The 16,997-nt window shown below is 42.1% G+C and overlaps 2 protein-coding genes across 2 annotated transcripts; both read right to left on the minus strand.

The window, feature by feature from the left end:
- Positions 1-1,230: 1,230 nt before the first annotated feature.
- On the minus strand, positions 1,231-3,515 carry LOC309485079 (carbonic anhydrase 4-like). Its single transcript, XM_082151674.1, has 8 exons — positions 3,313-3,515; positions 3,164-3,190; positions 2,885-3,055; positions 2,634-2,785; positions 2,485-2,553; positions 2,343-2,415; positions 2,046-2,209; positions 1,231-1,545 (listed from the first exon to the last, which is right to left on the minus strand). Exons 1-8 carry the CDS (start codon positions 3,455-3,457, stop codon positions 1,303-1,305), a joined length of 1,044 nt encoding a protein of 347 aa, XP_082007800.1. The 5' UTR covers positions 3,458-3,515; the 3' UTR covers positions 1,231-1,302.
- Positions 3,516-14,540: 11,025 nt separating this feature from the next.
- Positions 14,541-16,739, minus strand: LOC309485082 (carbonic anhydrase 4-like). Its single transcript, XM_082151678.1, has 8 exons — positions 16,680-16,739; positions 16,533-16,559; positions 16,254-16,424; positions 16,003-16,154; positions 15,854-15,922; positions 15,712-15,784; positions 15,415-15,578; positions 14,541-14,921 (listed from the first exon to the last, which is right to left on the minus strand). Exons 1-8 carry the CDS (start codon positions 16,735-16,737, stop codon positions 14,679-14,681), a joined length of 957 nt encoding a protein of 318 aa, XP_082007804.1. The 5' UTR covers positions 16,738-16,739; the 3' UTR covers positions 14,541-14,678.
- Between the last annotated feature and the right edge of the window lie 258 nt (positions 16,740-16,997).

Genomic DNA, 16,997 nt, shown 5'->3' on the forward strand with positions numbered 1-16,997 from the left:
GGACTAATTACCGTCTTTTATTAACAGGTTTAGAAACTGAATACTCAAAAAACTTTTCATTAGGGTAAAAATGAGTTCAAACTCAAATACATATAATTGAAAGGAAATTGTTTAATATCCCCTCACAAAAAAATAAAGATGTATAACCATGGTAAATTATATATATATTTTTTTGGAAAGACTGACACCTAGAACTTGAGTGTTTGAAATTAGTGCAAATTCAGCTTTCTTCCATTTTAAATGGAAAGCCTAGCATCTGGATTGACCGGGTTTGGTTTGGATTCAGGTACCCTGTAGGTCTTGAAGATCTAGTCTTGACGCCAAGTACTTACAGAATTAAGTTAAAATGCACAAGTCAAAACTATATTTTAACAGTTATGTACAGTCCCAGCACAAAGGGCATCTTATAGACAATATTTCCTGATTCTAGGCTGTGCCATCACTCAGAGAATCTTCCCAGATCACTCCGTTAAGCATTACAAAGTTGCATTTCATAAGTGGAGCTTGTGAGATGAATGAAACTTGCTACCGGACTGAGAACATAACAGACCTTTATTTATCCAAACAGAACATACATTTAAAAATAAATAAAGCAAATAAAAAGGTTTACAGATTAGTTGAATGGAGTATGAATGAAAGGCAGTGTTTTGACAAGCCAGTCACACGTTGATGCATAGACTAAATAAATGACCATTTAAAGATAAGACCCAAGCCCTTGCGCATGTGCGTATACATAAAGGATAAACCAGTGTAAAACTCCAGACCAGTGATTCCTGCAGGAGGAGAAAAACTGACTAGACAAGAGAATGACAGTCAAAACAAGCACCAGTTACATCTGCTAAATTGAGATCACTTGAATTACTCAAACTAAGAACAGCAACTTATGACAAGTTGAGAACCACATGTTTAAAAATCCAATTCAGTATTAGCTCCTGTACACTCAATACATTTAATCTACGTTACAACTCTAAAAGCTTAAGTGGTTTCATTCTAAAGTGCAAAATTGACAATGTCTTAATGGCAATTGTAGAGTAAAACGATACAGTGTATACGTCAGACATGTTTTCAAGAGTATCAACAAAACTTCACACCCATAGCTAGTGCACTTTAGTTAATAAGTAACTTGTTAAATATAGCCTACTGCTGGACAGAGATAAATGCATACATTAACTTGTTCCAGTTTGTTTTTTTTTGTTTTGTTTTTTTAAATGGTGTCCTAGTTAGTTACTTTTCTCATTTAAAATATTACTTGAAAATAATAAAAAGACACTTCATAACATTGTCCACCCTCCCACTTGAATCCTACCAGAATTCATCACTTGGGAAATCAAATGCAGGGTAAGGTTCAGGGGTATGACACTCAGAAGAGAGGTCTAGAATGTCCATGATTGATGCCATCTGGGTTACAGGATCAGAAGCTGTGGTACCGGCCACCTGTGATGTTATGATCCTGCCATTGACTGGCTGTACACCCCTGAACGTGTCCACCATTAGGGGGGAGTTGGTCGCCTTGTTGACGTAAACCCTGGTGCTGAATAGGTCAATCTAGAATTAGAAAAATAATGCATGAGACCAGAAAAACCAAAACAAAGTTCCATTAATAAACTACCCAAAATCACCCCCATTTGCAACCAAATCCAAGATATTGAAACACCAAAATATAACTAAGAGAGTGAGAGACTTTTGGCTCCCCAAAGAACCTTTCTGTGAACAGTTCTTATGACCCCTTTCTTTACTCAAAAATAAAGGCTTTTGATTGGCATCTGTGGATCCATGAAGAACGCCCCTTTTGAGCTTTTATTTTTAAGAGTGTAGATTTAATGTTCTTAATACTAGAACTGATCAATAAGAGGTTATTTGGGGAACACAAATGGTTATTCTATGACATCACTGTGAAAAACGTAAGGGTTTAGTGAAGATAATTTTAATCTGAAGAACCTTTTTAACATTATAAATTACCTTGCCAAATAACCATGGACCTTAAAGGCTTTTCATGGACCCATGAACGCCAATAAAGAACCTTAATTTTTAGTCTCTAGACTTACCAAATCCTGGCTGACTTTGACCGGGTCTTTAAAGATGGTCCACACAACACCTTCTTTGCAGTTTGGTGTAGTCAAAGAACCCATATAACGGTAATATTTCGTCAAGTCCACTCCAGGAAGCAGATCATCCATAGAGATATCATCAGTGATGCATGCTTTATCATCTGAGAAGCAAGAAGGCCATTAGAAAATATTATTTTAGGGAGGAAGTCACATCTGACAACAGGACATAAATGCACAAAGAATTTCAGTCGTGGAACAAAAGCAACAAGTATGTTCTTGAAGCCTGAGACTTGCCTGCATTGGCGATGTTTTCCAGGTAAGATGTCAAGGTGTTCCAGCTCTCTGGTTTACCAGTGTCATCAGTGGCCTGTTCAAAACAAAAGAAAAAACCTCAACTAAAACATAGTCTCAAACCATTTATCGGTAAGAAACATACCTCAATGAAGAAACCAAGAGCAGCCAATGTAGTTGACCCGTTATGTTCAAACTTATTGACTATGTGCAGCTGAAACAGATGGGCAGGACAAATGATGAGTGATAAAGTACAAGTACAAAAAGTTGTACTAGTCTGTACAATCTTCATACCTCCATAGGGTACTGTTTGCCATCCACAGTGTGTTCAGATCCAGGCATGGCGCTGCCGTTACCCCAGTGGAGATGAAAATGCTTGCTGGCAAACAAGCCTGGCAGATCACCTCCTTCCACATGCATTCTCGTGCGATCAAGTGTAACTTTAACTGAGGAGTAAAGCCAAATTACCACATGCATGTTATCTGTATGTCACTTTGACTTGCAGCTTGTTTAATTGTCATCTATGCATTTGAACATGTACTCACTTGTCTTTCCAGTGTTTTTAATCTGAGTCAAGGTCATTTTATCATCATAGCCAGTGAACTTGAAAGGAGTCAGATTAGCATTAGTCTGGACACTGGTGGTTATGATATCTATTGGAGACTGTTGAGTGCCATTACAGTCTTTTTCTGCAATTATGGGCCATGTGACATCACCTGAGATGCAGAAAGCACATTAAAGCAAAACTCACTGACTTATTCTGTGCCATGAAAGGAGAAGTTATAGAACAATAACCTATTAAAAAGGATGCAAGAAAAACTTACTACATGAAGGTATGTGATAACACCAAGCTGAGAAGAGCCCAAATACAGCAAAATTAACACACTGAATGAGAGTTTTTTTGATAGTAGAAACTTGAAAAACATAATTGATGGCATGAGTTTGGAAACCAAATCACATGATCACATCTTACCCACAGACGTTGGTGCGCTGTATGATACAGACAACAAACAAGCTGCAAGGCAGGTCATAAACCAAGAATTCATCTTGAAGGAGAGGAAATGTGAAAGAATAGTGTTACAAACTCTACCTATTAATTTAAATGTTTTAGATTTCATATTTTAGCCAAATCTCAAAGATTCAATCATTAGGAAGTTATCCCACACTTATCTTACCATTTTAGTTAATTAAACTAAAACCAAGTTCTCTGTGTATGTTGAACCTGCAAGACCCTACTCCAAAACAATTACTCCAAAACATTCCACTCAAAAGCTTTAAAAGCAGCAAACAAGCTTAGGGTGACCTCAAACACCAAACACTGACAGCTGTTGCCCTTTAGGGTGTCAGATAGTTCATTAAGGTCAGTTTGGTTCAGGTGAAGCATGTGAATCAGGTCTCCACCCTCAGAAGACTTGCAGCTTTGATGGATAGCATGAGTTCCAAAAGCAATTAATGTCAATTCCATGAGTTTTTGAGGATTTTTATATATTAAGCAGCAAAAAAATAAAAAAATAAAATAAATAATATATATATATATATATATATATATATATATATATATATTTGAATGTATTGGCGTATTAGACAGGTTTCTGATGGATCATGTGACGCTGAAGACTGGAGTAATGATGTTAAAATTTAGCTTTGCATAACGGGAATAAATAAAAGTTTTAAATATGTTCATATAGAAACATTTTTACAATTATTCTACAATATTACTCTTTTTAATGTATTATTGATAAAGGCAGCCTTTAACAGTTACATAAACAGAAATTAATGTTTTAATTTTAATAACTGAGGTCTATCATGCTTTAGAAACTTAAAACATAAATGCTCTTAAATACTACAGAATCATCTAATGTTGAATATAATTACAGATACTATGCACTTCATATAAAACATTAGCAGTCTATATGATTTCATCAGTTTTAAACTGTGTTTTGGATAGAAACATAATTGATTACAGCAAACTTCAACCATGATCAAACACGAGATGACACAATGTACAAGAGAAATAAATCAATAAAATAAGCTCATACAGTCAATTCAAGATATATTTATTATAGCATTGTATACAATACAGATTGTTTCAAAGCAGCATTACAGAGATAAACAGGAAAATATAATCAATCATGCAATCAATAAAATTCTGCTTACACGGTTTACACAGAGATGATAATGGTGTTGTTCTCATGTAAATGAACGGCCAAAACACATAAAAAGTTTCCTGATTTTAGAGAGAATGCATGTTTAGAGAAACTACATAAGTATTAAAAGTTCAGGTACATTTTATAATGAATGGCACAGGTGATTGTATCAATGAAAGCTGAGTGGTGTGTTGCTGGAGTCTGTTTTAGGAGATTTAAATAAACATTAATAGGATTGTTCACAAAAATTAAAAGAGTCAATCATTTACACATCATGTAATTACAAATCTGTTTGAATTTCATAGAACAAATTAATCTTGAGGTTATCTTGTTAAATGTTATTTTGTCATTGGTTTTTAGATGATGCTTCTTAATGATACATCACCCAGGTTAATTCACTTAATATTTGAATAATTTACCATACCAATAAAATGTATCTACCAGGGGCCTGTTTCAGAAAGGAGGTTAAGTGAAAACTCTGAGAATGTTAACCCTGAAATGAGGGAAACTCTGGGTTTTCTGTTTCAGAATGGGAGGTATGTTAAACCTGAGAAAGCAGAGTAAGTCAAGCCCGTTTCTGAAAGAGAGGTAACTTATACTCAGAGTCAGTTACCATGGTAACGTACTCGGTTACTAACGTAACCTCGGTTCTCTCTAGAAGAGGGAACGAGTACTTGCGTAAGATATCTTACGCTAGGGGAAAACCTCTTTTCCTCGAGATATTGAAGCCAAAAATTATCCTTAATTTTGCAATAATGTAAAACGCATTGCAGCAGCATGCAGACATGGGCGAGACAGCTCGCGCGCCCATTGGCTGCTCTGCGGCAACTGCACCAGCCTATCGATAGAGGCTCCTCATGACGTCAGAACCAATGAGGGCGCTTCGCGCCCATTACGTCATGTCCCGCCGAAATCAGGTGGGGCCAGGGCTATAAATACGGCCCAGAGAGGCTGGTTTGGTCAGTTTTTTCATCGCTGAAGCGAATCAGAACATGACGCATGCACGGCAAGATACGCAAGTACTCGTTCCCTCTTCTAGAGAGAACCGAGGTTACGTTAGTAACCGAGTACGTTCTCTTACGAGAGGTCTCTCGTACTTGCGTAAGATATCTTACGCTAGGGGAACACAATGTAAAACGCCGTGCGTGCTTGAGACATAACACTAAAGTCCCAAGGGCAGGTGCCCGGGGCTCATACAGTGCCTAATCACAAGGGACTCACAGAGAATCCGGGAAGAGGGGCTAGAATAGCATCCTTCCTGTAATATGGAGCTCTGATAAGAGCATGTTATATCAAGTGTTCCACACAGCCAGGGCGAACTCGGCCTGGACTGGTAAATATGGGGGACTTACGCACTGCCCACAGGACATACAGACGATCCGTGATCAACGCTCTAGCAGTTTCAGCATCCCGAGCCGATAGCATCGGGCGGGGAATACTGAAAAATTAAACCGAGAGCAACCTAGCTTGCAAAGCGGGAACCTCGAGGTTATAAAACCTTATAAATGTAGACGGGGAGGCCCAGCCTGCCGCCTTACAGATATCTTGCAAGGCAATCCCACTGGACCAAGCCCACGACGAGGCCATGCCTCTTGTGGAGTGCGCTTTGACACCTATCGGGCATTGCAGGCCCCTGGATGTGTAAGCTAGCGCTATAGCATCAACTATCCATCTGGATAGACTCTGTTTTGACGCAGCTAGTCCCTTAGAACGTCCGCTGAACAAAACAAAGAGCTGCTCTGTCTATCTGAAAACAGATGAGCGAGACACATAGGCCCTTAACGCCCTGACCGGGCAAAGGAAGCCTGCGTCCCCTTCCTCTTCAGATACCGGCAGGGCCGACAGGGAGATCACCTGTGCCCTAAACGGTGTATTGAAGGATTTAGGAACATATCCGTGCTTTGGTTTGAGTATGACTCTCGAGTCATTCGGCCCAAACTCCATACACGTCGCGCTCACTGAGAGCGCTTGCAAATCCCCTATGCGCTTCACTGAAGCGAGAGCCAGAAGAAACACTGTTTTGAAAGACAAGAGTTTCAGGTCTATTGACTGTATTGGCTCGAATGGGGCACCTTTCATGGCTTCCAGAACCGTGGAAAGGTCCCAAACGGGAACTGAGGGTGGTCTGAGAGGGTTCAGCCTCTTAGCTCCTCTAAGGAAGCGAATGACCAGATCGTTCCTTCCTAATGACTGGCCAAGCGGTGGTTCAGCGAACGCTGCTATGGCCGCCACATAAACTTTGAGCGTGAATGGGGTTCTGCCCTTATCCAGAAGCTCTTGTAAAAAGGAGAGAACCTCTGGCACCCCACAGCGTGAGGGTGAAGTGCCACTCGCTGTACACCAGCTAGTGAACACAGACCATTTGAGGAATAGAGCCGCCTCGTAGATGGAGCTCTAGCCTGCGTGATCGTGTTTAACACTCCCGCTGGGAGGTTAACGGGTACCCGTTGATGGCCCACGCATGTAGGGACCAAAGCTCCGGGCGAGGATGCCAGATCGAGCCGTTCGCCTGCGAGAGGAGATCCCTCCTCACCGGTATCGGCCACGGGGCGGTACTCGTCAGCTGCATCAGGACTGGAAACCAGACTTGGTTTGTCCAAAATGGGGCGACGAGTAGCACTGGGCATCCGCTCTCCCTGATTTGCTCTAACACCTGGGGTGGGAGCGTGACAGGGGGAAACGCATAGAGCGGGCAGTGGGGCCAGACGTGAGCCAGCGCATCCCTGCTCTTGGAGAAGAATTCCTGACAATGAGCGTTCTCTTGAGACGCAAATAGGTCTATTTCCGCTCTGCCAAATGTCCGCCATAGCATTTTGACTGTCTGTGGATGTAAAGACCATTCTCCTGTCGGCAGATTGTTTCTGGACAGTCTGTCTGGTCCCACATTCAGATGGCCGGGCACATGCGCTGCCCTGAGCGAGCGCAGACTGTGCTGAGCCCAGACCAGGAGGCGTTCTGTCAGCCTGTGAAGGATTCTGTATCTGATACCTCCTTGGTGATTTATATAAGCCACCACTGACATGTTGTCCGAACGGACCAAGACGTGGTGTCTTTTTTATCTGGGGACAAAAACGCCTCAGCGCGTTGTCGACTGCCATCATTTCCAGGCAGTTTATATGCAGAAGCTTTTCCCGTTCCGACCACTGGCCGAATAACGGTCTGCCCTCGAGCAGCGCTCCCCATCCCGAGGTTGAGGCGTCCGTAGACACCACCTTCACACTCGAGGAAGTCCCCAGGCTTACACCTGACTGGTACCAGTCGGTCACTGTCCAAGGTTTCAGAGCTGCGACGCATTTCTGATCGACCTTGAGGCGCGCGAGACCGGAGGTCCAAGCTCTGAGCGGCGCGCGCTTTCAACCAATACTGCAGCGGGCGCATGCGAAGCAGACCCAGCTGAAGCACTGAGGATGCTGAAGCCATGAGACCCAGCATCCTTTGAAACTTTTTGAGCGGGGCTAAAGCGCCGTGGCGAAAAATCTCTGTCATGCGCTGAATACTTAGTCTGCGCTGCGGCGACAGCTGTGCTGTCATAGACAGCGAGTCCAGATCTGTGCCCAGAAAAGATATTTTCTGACTGGGAGACAGTGAACTCTTTGCCCAATTGACTGTGAGACCTAAATTCTCGAGGTGATCGAGTAATATGGTCCTGTGTTCTATGAGCTCCGACTGTGATCGAGCTAGAACCAGCCAATCGTCCAAATAATTCAGCACTCGTATGCCTCGGAGCCTGAGGGGTGCGAGCGCTGCATCCATGCACATCGTGAATACGCGAGCTGGTGCCAGGGATAGGCCGAATGGCAGGACTGTGTACTGATATGCCTGGCCCTCGAAGGCGAATCTCAAAAATCGCCTGTGACGTGACGCTATTTGTATTTGAAAATAAGCGTCTTTCAGATCTATCGACATGAACCAGTCCCCTTGGCAAATTTGCGAGAGGATTTTCTTGGTCGTGAGCCTTCTGAACCGTCATTTCAGAAGTGCTTTGTTTAGTCGTCTTAGATCTAAAATGGGTCTGAGACCCCCGTCTTTTTTTTTTTTTTTTTTTGGGGTACCAGAAAATATCTGCTGTACATGCCCCCTTTGCTCTGAGCTTGTGATAGGGGTTCTATAGCCCCTTTGCTCAGTAACTTCGCTATTTCGGCCCGAAGTAGGTGTGCTACTTCCTTTTTCACCTTAGTATCGATTCGCGCCGCTTTGCATTGCGGGCGTCGACCGAACTGTAGCGAATAGCCTCTTTCTATAATGTCTAGCACCCACTTCGAAACCCCGGGTAGCCTTGCCCATGCGTTTGCACGAATGGCTAGGGGTTGAATGCGAAGCGCGCTCTGGTCACTCAGTGACAGAGGGGCTTCAGTGTGCTGCAACATAAGCGTCGCGCTTATGACATTTGAGGCAGGGGGCGCGCTGATAACAGCGGGCAGATTGCCCGCGCTCGACTCCTCTGCGGTGGTCAACCGAGAGGGGGAGGGCTGGGCGAGTCCCGTAAGACCTGTCATGTCTATGTGTGAATGTGGGCGTGGGATAGCGGGCACATTTACAACACTGAGAGTATTGTCTGCCTGAGCAGAGCAAAAATGCATGTTGGTTTCGTTTTACAGAAACCTTGAGACATGCAGAACGTAGTGTTTGTGGGCACTGGGCAGTGGGCACATTTACCACATTTAATGCGCAATCGATCTGGGTCGATTTCATGTGCGCGAGCCCTGTGCGACGGGCTGTGTTTCTGTGTAGGAATGAGCACTGGGCAGTGGACATTTTGTCTACACTCATAACACCATCGGCCGTGGCCGGAACACCAGAAAATACACTCTATGGGATTTATCTGGGTAGCCGTAAAGCGGCGTTTGTGTGCAGGCAAGTGGGCTGTGTCGCCGACTTGTTTACTGCAGAATACACTGGAACAGTCGCATTTACTGGAACTGAACGAGCGAGAAGTTGCCATAGAAACAGAGAGCGTCAACATGCTGGCGCTTGTTTGCAGGTGTGCGTGTATTACAATAGACTCGTCCACTGCAATATTGACATTTCCAGAGAAATGTGTGAGAATGGAGGTAGTGACGCACGGAAACCATAGAAACGGTGCTTGGGTGCAGGCGATCGGGTTGTACAACGCGCTCGTTGGCTGCAAAAATACACATCTGCAGTCGCCTTTTCAGAGAACTGACAGAGCGAGCATTGACGGCAAAATGTTTTATTTTTTTGCCGTTAGACCCAGGCTCGAACACGGATCTCCCGCGTGAAAACCTGAGAATCGGCCACAGGGGAAGACACAAAGGCTTTTATATAGCGCGAGTATTATCAGAGAAACCTGTGTTTCTGTGTAGGAATGAGCACTGGGGAGGCAGTGGGCATTTTGTCTACACTCATAACACCATTGGCCGTGGCCGGAACACCAGAAAATACACTATGGGATTTATCTGGGTAGCCGTAAAGCGGCGTTTGTGTGCAGGCAAGCGGGCTGTGTCGCCGACTTGTTTACTGCAGAATACACTGGAACAGTCGCATTTTCTGGAACTGAACGAGCGAGAAGTTGCCATAGAAACAGAGAGCGTCAACATGCTGGCGTTCGTTTGCAGGCGTGCGTGCATTACAACAGGCTCGCTCACTGCAGTATGACATTTCCAGTCGCCTGAACTTCAGAGGGGAATGAGAAATAGAATTCGGCCCGGCCGCAGCGGGAAATTAACACTCTTTTCTCCTTTCGCCAGTGACGCACGGGAACCATAGAAACGGTGTTTGGGTGCAGGCGAGCGGGTTGTACAACGCGCTCGTTGGCTGCAAAATGCACATCTGCAGTCGCCTTTCAGGGAACTGACAGAGCGAAGCATTGGAGGCATAATTAATCTGCCGTTAGACCGAGATTCGAACCCCGGTCTCTCGTGTGAAAAACCAAATATTCCGCCACTGAGCCACAGCGGGGAACACAAAGGCTTTCAGATGCACGAGCATATAAGAGCGTCAACATGTTTTCTTCGGCGTTTGCTTGCCGGCGCTGCAATATTTATATTTCCAGTCGCCTGATCAGGGAACTGAGAAATGTGTGAGAATATTGAGGTCAGTCCAGCTCGGACTAAAACACTATTTTCTCCTTTCGCTGGTGATTGACGCGTGAATGGGGCGCAGAGGCAGGGTAGCTTTCTTGTACGTAAAGAAAATCTAACCCCGACCGTCCGCTTCCCGCCTCCCCTGTGAACGGCGCATTTTGCGCGGCTCGAACAGAGGGAGAGAGAAAGCTAGCCCCGTGACCGTCCGCTCCTGACATCCCCTGTGAACGGCGCGGTTTGCGCGGCTCGAACAGAGGGAGAGCAGGTATCATCCTCCAAGCAGGCAAGGCAAGCGGGCGCACCGGCGAGCTTTGCGGGTTGGGGGGGGAAAGGGGCGTCTTGAAAAAGACGCCCGGCTCTTTTAGTGTAATGAGAGTGTGTGTCGCGGCGGCGAACACACACACATACACAAAACACAGTGGCAGAGAAAAGGATATGTACGCCGGAAAGCGTCAGCAGGAACGGCGACTGAAGGCGGCGAGTTGTCGACCGGCAGCTTCAGATGCAGATTAATCCCGCTGGGTGCTTGACTCAGACGGCGCGGCTTCCTCTCAGGATCCAGCGATGCGTGAGCCCGCTGAAGAGATAAAAAACTGACCAAACCAGCCTCTCTGGGCCGTATTTATAGCCCTGGCCCCACCTGATTTCGGCGGGACATGACGTAATGGGCGCGAAGCGCCCTCATTGGTTCTGACGTCATGAGGAGCCTCTATCGATAGGCTGGTGCAGTTGCCGCAGAGCAGCCAATGGGCGCGCGAGCTGTCTCGCCCATGTCTGCATGCTGCTGCAATGCGTTTTACATTATTGCAAAATTAAGGATAATTTTTGGCTTCAATATCTCGAGGAAAAGAGGTTTTCCCCTAGCGTAAGATATCTTACGCAAGTACGAGAGACCTCTCGTAAGAGAACTTACTCTGTGAACCTAACCTGGTCGGGAGCAGGTTTTCTTCGGTAAACCCAGAGGTTTTTTTTTCAGTCTCCTCCCCTTTTTTAAAGAGGAAGTGGTGTTTAAACACCTCATTCATTCTTTCAGTACATTTTTATTAATAAAATTAATCTTTATTACTAAAAAAATATTGCTATTTTTACTGCTGGTTTTTTTTTTTTCTATTTTTTTTTTATAAGATGAAGACTATATAACTCCTTAACTGGAAACTGAAAATACAGTAGTAGATTAAAGTTACATAATGTAGTTCTAAACAAATTCTACAGAATTAAACACTGGCATTTACTGGAAATCACTGAACTGTGTTCATCTGTGCACCAGAAGTTGATGGACCGTCCTCCTGCTGTTCTTCCACACTCTGGGGGCGGGGGGAGAGATACGAATAGCCGTTCATACTTAGATTTAAACTTTGATTCTATAGGCTACTCCACATAAAAATGTGAAAAAATCTGAATGTGTAGATTGTTTGATGTGTAGACACATAATATTAACATTACCTCTGTAGGCCTCTCTGTGGCAGCAGAAACTCTTTATCCCCATCGTCCTGTGAAGATGAGCATTTGGTTGAGTGCACTTTATAACACTATTTGTCATAATTTCTGGTGTATTGATAGGCTACTTACAACTGCCTGGGGTTCTGTTGGGACAAGGAGGCTCCAAAAGACAGATATTACCATCAGAATCTGTTGGGACCAACAAAAAACCCAACCCAAAGTAAAATAAATGGAAATATCAAAAATAGCCTATATAAAAAAACAACACATATGTAAACCTCTTACATTTTCTGAAGGCCCTTGGATCTTCGGGAGTGACTGGCTCTGAACTCTGAAGTTAATGACATCTTCAACAGTGAAATTAGATTAATGTAATAATGACTATCTTTAGAAAGTATTGGTCTACTTATTACTAAATCCCATATCAACCTCAACCACTTGAACAATACAAGGAGAGACAAGAAACTGCACTTTTAATGCTTTCAAATAAACAATATACAGTTGCATGAATTATTCTTGAATTGACCAAAGTGTGTAGAGGGAGAAGGTTACATAAAAAATATAGCCTACCTTTTAAAAATGTATGTTAAATATAGAGAATTGTTCTATAGTCTAATGCAATTACATCAGATTTTACTTTAAATTACAGAAGAATTAAGAGTAATCCCTTTAATTAAATTACAGTATTTAGATTACTTGGTTATTATTTACACCCAACACTGTATAACTAATTAAAATGTAAACTTATGTGTTGACTCAAGCAACTATTTTCTCCCTAGCTAACTCTCTGTCCTTTGCTGCTGGAGCTGATATTTATATATATATATATATATATATATATATATATATATATATATATATATATATATATTCATACTCTCCATATGCTTGCAGAAGCTCATCCATTTCTGCTGGTGAGAAATATGAAGACCTCTTTTTGTCTGGCGCTGTTGCCATGGTGACTCATATCTGCGCTCCATTGATAATGGCTTTTTATAGTTGTGGTGCACGCGCTTAACTCAGAGTCAGTCAACTCAGAGTTGGTTGAACCTCCTTTTTGAAACAGGCCCCTGATGTGTTTATTCAAACTCTGATTTAAAAAAAAAAAATCTGATAAAACATGTTTAAAACGAACTTTTTTTTTGACTAATTACTGCCTTGTATTAAAAGGTTTAGAAACTGAATACTCAACTTGCATTAGGATAAAAGAGTTCAAACTCGACAAATACATATAATTGAAATTGTTGAATATCCCCTCACATAAAAATTTCAAAAAAAAAAATATATATATAGATGGTATAACCATGGTACATATATCATGATTTTTTGGGAAAGACTGACACCTATAATTTGAGGGTTTGAAATTAACTGAATTTGCACTTTATTCCATTTTAAATGGAAAGCCTAGCATCTGGATTGACCGGGTTTGGTTTGGATTCAGGTACCCTGTAGGTCTTGAAGAGCTATAGTCTTGACTCCAAGTACTTACAGAATTAAGTTAAAATGCACAAGTCAAAACTATATTTTAACAGTTATGTACAGTCCCAGCACAAAGGGCATCTTATAGACAATATTTCCTGATTCTAGGCTGTGCCATCACTCAGAGAATCTTCCCAGATCACTCCATTAAGCATTACAAAGTTGCATTTCATAAGTGGAGCTTGTGAGATGAATGAAACTTGCTACCGGACTGAGAACATGACAGACCTTTATTTATCCAAACAGAACATACATTTAAAAATAAATAAAGCAAATAAAAAGGTTTACAGATTAGTTGAATGGAGTATGAATGAAAGGCAGTGTTTTGACAAGGCAGTCACATGTTGATGCATAGACTAAATAAATGACCATTTAAAGATAAGACCCAAGCCCTTGCGCATGTGCGTATACATAAAGGTTAAACCAGTGTAAAACTCCAGACCAGTGATTCCTGCAGGAGGAGAAAAACTAACTAGACAAGAGAATGACAGTCAAAACAAGCACCAGTTACATCTGCTAAATTGAGATCACTTGAATTACTCAAACTAAGAACAGCAACTTATGACAAATTGAGAACCACATGTTTAAAAATCCAATTCAGTATTAGCTCCTGTACACTCAATACATTTAATCTACGTTACAACTCTAAAAGCTTAAGTGGTTTCATTCTAAAGTGCAAAATTGACAAAATGTCTTATGGCAATTGTGCAACACATTCTCACCCCAAATCGTCACTTTTTCGTCACTTTCAACCATGCTTCAATATCCGACGCACAAAGCACCCTTTAGCGTCCATATGTGACGCTTCGGTTATGGGTAGGTTTAGGTATGTGGTAGGGTTATGCGTCTCATATGGACGCTAAAGGGTGCTTTGTGCGTCGGATATTGAAGCATGGTTGAAAGTGACGAAAAAGTGACGATTTGGGTATGAGAACGGGCTGAATTGTAGAGTAAAACAATACAGTGTACGTCAGACATGTTTTCAAGAAAAATTTTTTTTATATATAATATATATATATATACACACTCATAAAACCGTAGCTAGTGCACTTTAGTTGATAACTTGTTAAATATAGTGCTGGACAAGAGATAAATGCATACATTAACTTGTTCCAGTTTTTTTTTTTTAAATGGTGTCCTAGTTAGTTACTTTTATAATTTGTTAAAATATTACTTGAAAATAATTTAGAAAGACACTTCATAATGTTGTCCACCCTCCCACTTGAATCCTACCAGAATTCATCACTTGGGAAATCAAATGCAGGGTAAGGTTCAGGGGTATGACACTCAGAAGAGAGGTCTAGAATGTCCATGATTGATGCCATCTGGGTTACAGGATCAGAAGCTGTGGTACCGGCCACCTGTGATGTTATGATCCTGCCATTGACTGGCTGTACACCCCTGAACGTGTCCACCATTAGGGGGGAGTTGGTCGCCTTGTTGACGTAAACCCTGGTGCCGAATAGGTCAATCTAGAATTGGAAAAATAATGCATGAGACCAGAAAAACAAAAACAAAAGTTCCATTAATAAACTACCCAAAATCACCCCCATTTGCAACCAAATCCAAGATATTGAAATACCAAAATATAACTAAGAGAGTGAGAGACTTTTGGCTCCCCAAAGAACCTTTCTGTGAACAGTTCTTATGACCCCTTTCTTTACTCAAAAATAAAGGCTTTTGATTGGCATCTGTGGATCCATGAAGAACGCCCCTTTTGAGCTTTTATTTTTAAGAGTGTAGATTTAATGTTCTTAATACTAGAACTGATCAATAAAAGGTTATTTGGGGAACACAAATGGTTATTCTATGACATCACTGTGAAAAACGTAAGGGGTTAGTGAAGATAATTTTAATCTGAAGAACCTTTTTAACATTATAAATTACCTTGCCAAATAACCATGGACCTTAAAGGATTTTCATGAACGCCAATAAAGAACCTTAATTTTTAGTCTCTAGACTTACCAAATCCTGGCTGACTTTGACCGGGTCTTTAAAGATGGTCCACACAACACCTTCTTTGCAGTTTGGTGTAGTCAAAGAACCCATATAACGGTAATATTTCGTCAAGTCCACTCCAGGAAGCAGATCATCCATAGAGATATCATCAGTGATGCATGCTTTATCATCTGAGAAGCAAGAAGGCCATTAGAAAATATTATTTTAGGGAGGAAGTCACATCTGACAACAGGACATAAATGCACAAAGAATTTCAGTCGTGGAACAAAAGCAACAAGTATGTTCTTGAAGCCTGAGACTTGCCTGCATTGGCGATGTTTTCCAGGTAAGATGTCAAGGTGTTCCAGCTCTCTGGTTTACCAGTGTCATCAGTGGCCTGTTCAAAACAAAAGAAAAAACCTCAACTAAAACATAGTCTCAAACCATTTATCGGTAAGAAACATACCTCAATGAAGAAACCAAGAGCAGCCAATGTAGTTGACCCGTTATGTTCAAACTTATTGACTATGTGCAGCTGAAACAGATGGGCAGGACAAATGATGAGTGATAAAGTACAAGTACAAAAAGTTGTACTAGTCTGTACAATCTTCATACCTCCATAGGGTACTGTTTGCCATCCACAGTGTGTTCAGATCCAGGCATGGCGCTGCCGTTACCCCAGTGGAGATGAAAATGCTTGCTGGCAAACAAGCCTGGCAGATCACCTCCTTCCACATGCATTCTCGTGCGATCAAGTGTAACTTTAACTGAAGAGTAAAGCCAAATTACCACATGCATGTTATCTGTATGTCACTTTGACTTGCAGCTTGTTTAATTGTCATCTATGCATTTGAACATGTACTCACTTGTCTTGCCAGTGTTTTTAATCTGAGTCAAGGTCATTTTATCATCATAGCCAGTGAAGTTGAAAGGAGTCAGATTAGCATTAGTCTGGACACTGGTGGTTATGATATCTATTGGAGACTGTTGAGTGCCATTACAGTCTTTTTCTGCAATTATGGGCCATGTGACATCACCTGAGATGCAGAAAGCACATTAAAGCAAAACTCACTGACTTATTCTGTGCCATGAAAGGAGAAGTTATAGAACAATAACCTATTAAAAAGGATGCAAGAAAAACTTACTACATGAAGGCATGTGATAACACCAAGCTGAGAAGAGCCCAAATACAGCAAAATTAACACACTAAATGAGAATATTTTTGACAGTAGAAACTTCAACATAATTGAATGGCATGAGTTTGGAAACCAAATCACATGATCACATCTTACCCACAGACATTGGTGCTCTGTATGATACAGACAACAAACAAGCTGCAAGGCAGGTCATAAACCAGGGGCCTGTACCATGAAGGTAGCTGAACAAACTCGAGGTTACAGGATTAGTTTTGAGTTGACAAAACCAAACCGATGCAATCAGGCTTTATTGGTACCATGATGCAGCTCATCAACTTTCTGTCAACTCAGGCTTTGATCCTTAAGCTATGATTACTCCACGCGCGCGTGCACATAAAAGAGTGACGTCGACACTGAACAACCAATCGCGGGTATAGCGAGAGCGATATATTTTTCCGCGGAGGAGCAAGAGAT

The sequence above is a fragment of the Leuciscus leuciscus genome (genome assembly GCF_965113295.1).
Source record: "Leuciscus leuciscus genome assembly, chromosome: 21".
NCBI classification, from domain to species: domain Eukaryota; kingdom Metazoa; phylum Chordata; class Actinopteri; order Cypriniformes; family Leuciscidae; genus Leuciscus; species Leuciscus leuciscus.